The following is a 9,893-nucleotide window of genomic DNA, read 5'->3' on the forward strand; positions in this document are numbered from 1 at the left end:
TAACTTCCAGGCAGCGTTGAGGGATGTTCTACTGCTACGAACATCAGCTACCAAAACAAAGTTCCTACATCAGTCCCAAAGAATCTTTGAGCATGGGAAGAAGACAGGCAGTATGCTGGCATGGTTGACGAGGGAAAGCTCCTCCCCGGTGACTATCTCGTCCATATGAGACTCGGATGGGACGACTCTGACAGAGCCCTCTTCCATCAATGACAGATTTGCATCATTCTATCGGGAACTCTATGGTTCTCGAATGGAGTGCATGGACGAAGAACTGACGGCATACCTCGACGGAGTGGAGCTCCCTTGCCTGACATCCACATTTAGAGAAGCTTTAGATCTAATATATATATCCTATTAGAGGAGTTACAGAGGGCAGTTGCCTCCTTACAAAACAGCAAAACGCCAGGTCCAGATGGGATACCTGCCGAATTCTTTAAAACTTATGCTGAGGAAATATTACCATCGTTTAGACTAGTACTGCAAAAGGCCATGGAAGAGAACTCATTACCCCGACAATGGCTGAGGCAGTTATAGTGGTCATCCTTAAACCTGGTAAGCCCCCTGAACAGTGTTCTTCGTATCGCCCAATCTTCCTCCTTAATGAGGATGCCAAGCTGTTGGCTAAGGTGTTGGTCGCTCGATTGAACACTCTGATTACAGCGTTGGTGCACGCGGACCAGTCTGGATTTATGCCAGGCAGAGGGGCCGACATAAACATCCGACGGCTCCTTGCACATTTCTCCAGGGCGGGCGGGGACGGCCCGGGGGTAGTCGCCTCCTTAGACGCTGAAAAGGCTTTTGACTCGGTTGAGTGGTGCTACCTCTGGGCGGTCCTTCGCAAATTCGGGTTTGGCCCTTGTTTTATCAGCTGGGTCCAGATGCTATACCACAATCCCACAGCCCGTATACGCACAAACAATTCGCTCTCCTTGCCGTTTCCCCTGTCCAGGGGCACCAGACAGGGCTGCCCGCTATCCCCTGGATTATTCGCGCTAGCCATTTAGCCTATGGCAGCTCGTATTAGATCCGCCCCTTCAGTAAAGGGAATCCAAGTTGGCGTAGTAACAGATAAAATATCCTTATATGCCGATGATACCCTCCTCTTCCTCAAGGACATCTCCTCCCTCCCACCAGCGCTTCACATAATAGATGAATTTGGCTCATTTTCGGGCATCAAGGTTAATTGGGGGAAATCACTCCTTTTTTCATTAAATGCATCGGGTCACCACCCACCAACAGGCACCCCCCTCAACTGGACATCTGAATTCAAATACTTAGGTTTAAAGATTGGGACTACATTGTCCTCATACTATGAGCTGAACTTTCAACCATTACTTAAAAACTTCTCGCAGAAATGTACAGCCTGGAGGACCCTTCCCCTATGACCAGTAGGTAGGGTAAACTTAGTTAAAATGATTTATCTCCCCAAATTCCTTTACCTTTTTTGAAATGCCCCTTTGATCCCACCGGCTTCATTCTTCGCCAAAATAAAAAGTATAATATCTTCCTTTGTTTGGAACGGAAGACCCCCATGACTAGCCATTACCACCCTTCAGCTGCCCGTCACCCAGGGGGGCCTGTCCCTACCAGATTTTCAGATCTACTTCTGGGCGGCCGTCCTGGTGACGGTCAGCTGGTGGTTTTCCCCAATTACAAGACAACCCAGCAGTGACCTTGGAAGCAGCCATAATGGGCTCATACTCCTCCCTCAGCAAAGTGGTATTCAGGGGGGCGAGATCTCACCCTGGCATCACGGAGCTGATGTGCACAACCATCAATGTATGGAACAAAGCCAGGGCCCGTTTTGGCTCTCCTGAGATGTTCTCTCCCCACATTCCTCTCTGGGGCAATCCCAATCTACCACATTTGAATACCGTTCCAGACCCCCAGGTCTGGGCAAGGAAGGGTATAGTCTAATTGAAGCATATAGTTACCGGGGGTAAACTGAGATCCTTCTCTGATCTAAAAAGTGCCTACGCATTACCGGGATGGATGTTGTTTCGATACTACCAGCTTCGCCATGAGTATGGGAAACAGCTGCCAGCGCAAATCATACTGGGATCAGACCCTGTGGAGGGACTACTTACTGCCAAGATCATAGAAAAACCCCTTTTCTCCCTGTACTTCCGCTTGTCCATAGCCCCTCTGAAGAAACTTAAAAAACCCTAGCTAAGTTTAAATTAGACATCCCAGATCTATCAGAGGAGGATTGGGAGACATGTGTACTTTCCTTTGTCACTAACATGATCTTGGCCAGAGACCGATTTATGCAGGTCAAGTTCCTCCATAGGGCCTATTACACTCCAAAGCGATTGACAATTATGAACACTAGCACCCCAGTAGCCTGCCCTAGATGTGATCAGAGATCTGCCTCCTTCTTCCATATGACATGGTCCTGTCACCGCCTCGGAGACTATTGGTCAGAGATAGCTGACACCCTTAGCCAGGTTACTTCCCTGGAACTTGGAACAGACCACAAAATGATGCTGCTTAATGTTTTTGACTCTAGGGTAAGGGGTAAATATACTAGGCTATTCCTGAATTATGCTACTTTCTATGCCCATAGTGAGATATTCCTCCATTGGAAAGAAAATACGCCTCCCAGGGTGTCCTCATGGCGCCTAACACTGAACTCAGTGCTGCCATTGTATAAGCTTACCTATGCCAACCGAAATTGCCCTAGCAAATTTGACAAAATATGGTCGGGATGGATAGATGCCTGGGGCACGGAGGTGGCGGATGACCATTGAGAGATTGCTGCTGGACCTGCCCCGTAACAGTGTAATACTGCTATGATGTCCTGAATGTCTAACCATTGTCTGAGCTTTGAGAACTTAGCAAAGTTGATGAGGTCCCTCCTTCGCCCCCTGCCCTCCTCCTCCCCCCCGCACCCTTCCCCCTCCCCCCCTTTTCCCCCAGGACCTCCTTAAATAGTACTGTTGGAATCTACTACTTCCGAACTCATATCCTAATGTGATGTAATTTAACAGCTCTGCACATCTTTCTCCTGTTTAAATGTGCAGCCTATTTGTTTTGTGACAATTCATGCAATAACATCTCTGTAAACAACAACAGTACATCGTTGTACTGTAAAATTGCATAAAAAAATTTTCTCTCTTGTGAAAAAAATACTGCAGCTGCCTGCCTGTGGTATTAATAAGATCAGAACAACAGCAATTGTCTTCAGATAGCTTTAGGTGCACGCTGTGCAGAGGGCATAGTACACTAACTGTAAATACTGCAGCTGCCTGAAGTACTAATAGGATCAGAAGAACACCACCAATTTTTTTCAGGTAGCTTTAGGTGCACACTGTGCAGAGGAAGCACTACACTAATTGTAAATACTGTAGCTAATAGGATCAGAAGAACACCAGCAATTTTCTTCAGGTAGCTGTAAATACTGTAAAAACACCTGCCTGCCTATCAGTAGGAAGAGAATAACAGGAACGGATCTAGCTAAACTGAATACAGTATATATATATATATATATATATATATATATATATATATATATATATATATTTACATATATATACAACACCTAGGATGCGTATACTGTATATACACAATACACTGTAAGTGCAGCTAACTGACTTGCACTGCCTACTCTATCTAACTTAAATCAAATGATAATGTCTCTCTGTCTATCTCTCCGCCGCCGCTGTACCACACAACACAAGGCTGCCACGTAGGCGGCCTTATATAGTGTGGGGCGTGTACTAAACCCCCTGAGCCAAAAGGTGGTCACACCAAATATTGGTTTGGTTGGGATTTCTCTTCTGTTCATTTACTTTCCATTTTGTACTTGATAAAAAATAAACTATTAACACTTCTATTTTTAAAAGCTTTTGCACAGTAGTGTAGGTTAACCAGTTAAGGACCAGCCGCCGCAGTTGTAATGCGGCAAGTTGGCTCTCCTGGGGGAATCGCTGTCATTGTACATCAGGTGCATGGCTGCCTAGGGGGAGCACGCACCCTGCGTTCCCGCAGCGATCGTATTCATTACAGAACCGATCGGTCTCCAGGGCCTGGACCTGGTGACCGGTTATGGCGATTGGCAGACTGTCCTCTGCCTGTGTAATGTAAACACAGGCAGAGGAAATGATGTCACCTCCCCTCGTGGAGCCCTTTTCGGTTCCAGAGCGAGAGGAGAGGACATCTACTGTGAATACACCAAGCACTACACTAACACCAGGACACATAGGCACACTTGCCACCCCCCAGTTAACCCTTTCACTCCCTTTCACAGTGCCACCACGTGCAGATTTTTTACTGATCGCTGTACTGGTGTCACTTGTGACACTAAACAGCATTAGGGCAGTTAGTAGTATCTTTGATCAAATCGGAACTATATTAGCATCCCCAGTAGTATAGTGTTCCCAAAAATGCAGTATCAGCCCAGACACCTAGCATCTGCGTTTAGCTCCCAGCCCAGCCCATCCAAGTGCAGTATCAATAGATCACTGTCACTTATAAAACACAGCACACGTAACTGCAGCGCTAACAGTTACGTTTTTTGGTAGAGATTGAAGCAGTCTCTGATAACCAGGTGCTTTTTTGTCTGATTCGCACTAGCTGTACCTATACATTTAGAGGCCAAAATATCCAAACAGAGGGACAGTGGTAAGGAGGCCTACACGTTGCTAAGCATGACAGATGACAGCACAGGGGAAGCCTCACTGTCAGATTCAGGCTCAGTATACGAACCGGTAGAGAGCAACGGCACCTTGACAGATAGCTCTGATGACGGAGTAGTGGTCCCTGCTAAGGTCAGGCTTACCCGACCCCGTACTTCTGTTGTTGAGGTGCAACAACTGCAGGGCTCTCATATAGAGCAGAGAACCAATACTAATACTCAACCTTCTGGTGAACTGGCAAGCACTGGCGGCCTAGTACATTCTGGTCATAGACAAACCAGCACTGCAGTAACACTTGGTGACGTGGCGAGTCCCATAAGTGCAGTTCAAGCTGGTGCCGTGGCTAGCACAAGTAGTGCCCCGCAGCCACCAAGAGTTCGAACACAGGCCCGTAGAGCCCATAGTGTCCTTCCTGCTGCGTTTGCCAATCCTGATTGGGAGCCCACCACTTCTGCAGTGCCCGTACTTCCCCCATACACTGGCCAACCCGGAATTCATATGGACACAGCAGATTTTACTTCCCTTGACTTTTATTTGCTGTTTTTCACGGAAGATCACTACAGATCTATTGTGGACCAAAGTAATTTATACGCTGGTTAATTTATCGCTGCAAGTCCCCAGTTGACCCTTGCGGGAGAATTTGCCTGGAAACCTATTACAGTTCCCAAATTTAAGACCTTTCTGGGCCTTTCCCTCCACATAGGCATTACTAAAAAGTGTGCTTTGCGGTCATATTGGTCTACTGACCCAATTCACCATATGCCCATGTTCTCTGCTTCCGTGACCAGAACAAGAAACCACCAGATCTTGCGGTTCATGCACTTCAACGACAATGAACTCTGTCATCCTGGAGGGGACCCTGGATACGATCGGCTCCACTAAATTCAGCCCCTCGTAAATCACTTCATCTAATGGGGCGTACACGCGGTCGGACTTTTCGGCTACAAAAGTCCGACAGCCCGTCCGACAAACTTTCGACGGACTTTTGGTGGACTTGCGGCGGACTTTCTAATGAACGGACTTGTCTACATACGATCACACAAAAGTCCGAAGGATTCGTACGTGATGACGTACGACCAGACTAAAATAAGGAAGTTGATAGCCAGTAGCCAATAGCTGCCCTAGCGTGGGTTTTTGTCCGTCGGACTAGCATACAGACGAGCGGATTTCTGGGCCCGGCGGAGTTACGACGTAAAGATTTGAAGCAAGTTCCAAATCTAAAGTCCGTCAGATTTGCGACTGGAAAAGTTTGCTGAAAGTCCGGGGAAGCCCACACACGATCGGATTGTCCGCCGGATTTGGTCCGTCGGCGTCCGTCAGACTTTTGTAGCTGAAAAGTCCGACCGTGTGTACGCCCCATAACAATTTGCAGCCTTGTTTATTCCCAGTCAAGTTGTCTGTGTTGATGAGCCCCTGATTAAATTTTCTGGCCGCTTGTCTTTTAAACAGTATCTCCCCAGCAAGCGTGCCAGATATGTGGTCAAGTTGTATAAACTCTGTGACAGGGCAACAAGCTATACATATAGTTTTATGGTTTACAAGAGAAAAGACAGCACTGTAGAGCCCCTCAACTGCCTAGACTACATAGGGAGAAGCGGTAAGTTTGTTTGGGACTTGGTGTCACCCTTATTCGGAAAGGGGTGCCACTTGTACAAGGACAATTATTACACAAGCGTGCCACTTTTTAGTCACCTTTTTGATTGTGGAATTGGCACATGTGGCACGGTGTGATCTAATGCCTGCAGGTTTAGGTATCTTCTTGGTATCGTTTTTATCAGCCGGCAGTAGGCTGTAAAAGCAATCCTATCAGCTAATTATCTGCTAGACTGCTTTTACAAGCAGGGGGAGGGAACTCCCCCCTCCCTCTGTCTTCCATGGTTTTCTCAGGCTCTCCTGTCCCACGAGAAATCCGAGAATGCAGCTGGTGGTTCTGCCAGCTGAGCATAGAGCTGATCGGAGACCAGAATGGCTCCAATCATCTCTATGGTCTAAGAAGCCGGAAGCTACGAGCACTTCATGACTTCGGTTTCGCCAGAAATAAACAGCGCCATTGGGAAATTTGGAAAGCATCTTATGACACCGATCTTGGTGTGGTCAGATGCTTTGAGGGCTGAGGAGAGATCTAGAGTTTAATAGACCCCAAATTTTTCAAAAAAGAGTACATGTCACTAACTATTTCTATCATAGGGGATATTTACATTCCCTGTGATAACAATAAAGATGATAAAAAAAATAAATAAATGAAAGGAACAGTGTAAAAATAAAATTAAAAAGCAAAATAAATATAAAAAAACCCCCCAAAAAACAATTACCCCGTGCTCGTGTGCAAAGGCGAATGCAAGTGTTGGTCTCGTGTCGTACGTAAACAGCAAGTGCACCATGCATGTGAAGTATCACCGCAAACGTCAGATCGAGGGCAGTAGTTCTAGCAGTAGACCTCCTCTGTAAATCTAAAGTGGTATCCTGTAAATGTATGTAGTTTGTTGCCGTCGCACGGTTGTTCGTAATTTTAAAGCATGTCTTGTTTGGTCTCTATGTACTCGGCATAATATCATCTTTTATTTTTTACCAAACATTTGGGCAATATAGTGTGTTTTAGTGCATTAGAATTCAAAAAAGTGTTTTTTTTTTCAACAAAATAGCATTTTAAAAATCGCTGCGCAAATACTGTGTGAACAAAAATATTGCAACACCCACCATTTTAAACTGTAGTGCCTTTGCTTTAAAAAAAATATGCAATGTTTGGAGGTTCAAAGTTATTTTCTAGCAAAAAAAAAATGTTTTCATGTAAACAAAATGTGTCAGAAAGGGCTTTATCTTCAAGTGGTTAGAAGAGTGGGTGGCATAAGCTTCTAATGTTGTGCATAAAATGCCAGGACAGTTCGACCCCCCCCCCCCCCCCCAAATGACCCCTTTTTGGAAAGTAGACACCCCAAGCTATTTGCTGAGATGTTGAGTCGATGGAATATTTTATATTTATATAAATGATATAGTGCTCAAACATGCCACGGGTATATGTGGAATTACACCCCAAAGTACATTCTGCTGCTTCTCCTGAGTACGGAATACCACATGTGTGAGACTTTTTGGGAGCTTAGCCACGTACAGGCTCAGCATGCCTCTCAGCAAATTCCTTAGGGTGTCTACTTTCTAAAATGGCGTCATGGGGGGGGGTTTGTACTGCCCTGTCATTTTAGCATGTCAAGAAATGAGATAGGCAGTCATAAACTATAAGCTGCTTTTCAGTCTTTTTTCGTTTATATCGCAAAAAGTAAAAATCCCAGAGGTGATCAAATACCACCAAATCTATTTGGGGGAAAAAAAAGGAGGCAAATTTCATTTGGGTACAGAATTGCATGACCACACAATTACCAGTTAAAGCAGCGCAGTGCCAAATTGTAAAAAGTGCTCTGGTCATTAAGGGGGCAAATCCTTCTGGTCCTTGAGTGGTTAAAGGTGCTGGGACTCAAATGGTAAAATCCCTTTAATGTACATTAATCACTAAGTGGAGTTACTGTTTAGCATTCCATAGGTTTTAGTTGCAGTAATAGATGAGACTATCTAAGCACACATTTTACAAATGTAAAAAGAAGAAATATATATATTTACCTATATTTGCTCTACAATCAAACCGTGGTGAAAAGCAGAGTTACATGTAAAGTATAATATGTCATTTGGATATACTATTGTCTTTAAACGTAGTTTGCTTACCTTTCCTGCATGTTGTGCATTGCTCTTTGGGTTGTCATCAAATAAGTGATATGAATTTGTTGTACAAATTGTAATTCCAAGAAGAAAAACAATACCCATAAACATCTTCATTGTAGAGATTCAAAAAAAGAATAAAAAAACCTTAAGGATGAAGAAAATATCTTCAGTCTGAAAATCTATTGAAAATTGTCTGACTATGTGTCCCTATCTCTCTTATGTATACATAGTATGCATATCAAGCAGTGTCAGGGACAGAGATAGATTTACAAGATTTTATTGGTCAGTACAAAGAGATAAACAGTTAAATATTATCCCAAATTCCTGTAAATCAGATGACTATTTCATAGTTCCTCCCCCAGCATTCCGCAAGCACAAAAAATATTGACACTGGAAACTTTCATACTGCAATCTTTTTTTTCAATTTTGTTGTTGTTAAAGCTCAGGATTGATTAAAAAAACAGTAATTATTTTGATGAAGATTACCTTTCTTCTGTTTAACAACTGCCTTAAAACATGTTACTTTGCCATCATAGTTGCAATAGCAGAGGCATAACTACAACCTGTGTCCTAATATTGTGTATATCGAAAGACAAAAACACTTATGCAGGCCATAGAGAAGTGCAATTTTTTCTTTCCTAAAAACGGGTTTATTGGATTTTTACCATTTGAGTCCCAGTATTCAGCCACATGTCTTGGGTAAAAAAAAATTCAATAAGCATATATTTATTGCTTGCAGGAAAGATTCCTCCATCAACACAATGCTGACAGTGGAATCCCTCCTGCTGAGACATTGGGATTAATTAACTAAGAGTTAAAAAACAGAAAATAAAATGCAGTAAAATAATGCATGCAGTAACTTGTAAAAGTTCAATTCACTAAGAATTTTGTGTTAAATACCGAATGCGGTATTTGTTAGATTTAGCGGTAATTACCGCATTATTTAATGCGGCAATTTACCGCAATAAGCTAGTTGCTAAGAAGCGGGCCGGCCATACATCCTTAACAATGGATGTCCCCACTGACAGCTGAATGTAAAAAAAAAGGCGACAATTTAAAATGATTAAAAAAAAAACAGCATGGGGTTTCCCTCAAAATCTATACTAGACCCTTATCCGAGCATTCAGCCTGGCAATTCAGGAAAGGGGGGGACAAGAGAGCGTGCCTCCCTGAACCATACCAGGCCACATGCTCTGCAACCCCACCCAAAGCACCTTGTCCCTATGTTGATGGGGACAAGAGCCACAACCCAGGCCAGTGGTTGTGGGGTCTGTGGACAGGGGGCTTATCAAAATCTGTAAACACCCTTTAACAAGGGGGGCCCCTATGTAAATAAGCATGGGGTACATTGTACCCCTACCCATTCACCAAAAAAGTATCAAAAAGTAATAAAAGCTTTAACAATTTTTGACAATTCATTTATTTAAAAATATATATATAAAAAACTGTGCTCCCCGATGTAAATCCATTGTCAATCATGTCGCTCGCCGCACTGAAAGAGAAAAAGAAAATGCTCCTGCCGTCCATGAAGGCTTGCCACCTACT

At 43.9% G+C, this 9,893-nt stretch overlaps 1 protein-coding gene across 4 annotated transcripts in view; it reads right to left on the bottom strand.

The window, feature by feature from the left end:
- SERPING1 (serpin family G member 1) overlaps window positions 1-8,622 on the bottom strand; it is a 512,003-nt gene extending 503,381 nt beyond the window's left edge. For 2 of the 4 annotated variants that reach the window (XM_073596975.1, XM_073596976.1), the window contains exon 1: window positions 8,352-8,622. In XM_073596975.1, the coding sequence (XP_073453076.1) occupies window positions 8,352-8,462 (111 nt within the window). In that variant the 5' untranslated portion in view covers window positions 8,463-8,622. The remainder of the gene's footprint in view (window positions 1-8,351) is intronic. The other 2 variants (XM_073596977.1, XM_073596978.1) reach the window with 2 other exon arrangements.
- Window positions 8,623-9,893: the final 1,271 nt, after the last annotated feature.

Source organism: Aquarana catesbeiana, linkage group LG08 (genome assembly GCF_042186555.1).
Source record: "Aquarana catesbeiana isolate 2022-GZ linkage group LG08, ASM4218655v1, whole genome shotgun sequence".
Classification (NCBI taxonomy): domain Eukaryota; kingdom Metazoa; phylum Chordata; class Amphibia; order Anura; family Ranidae; genus Aquarana; species Aquarana catesbeiana.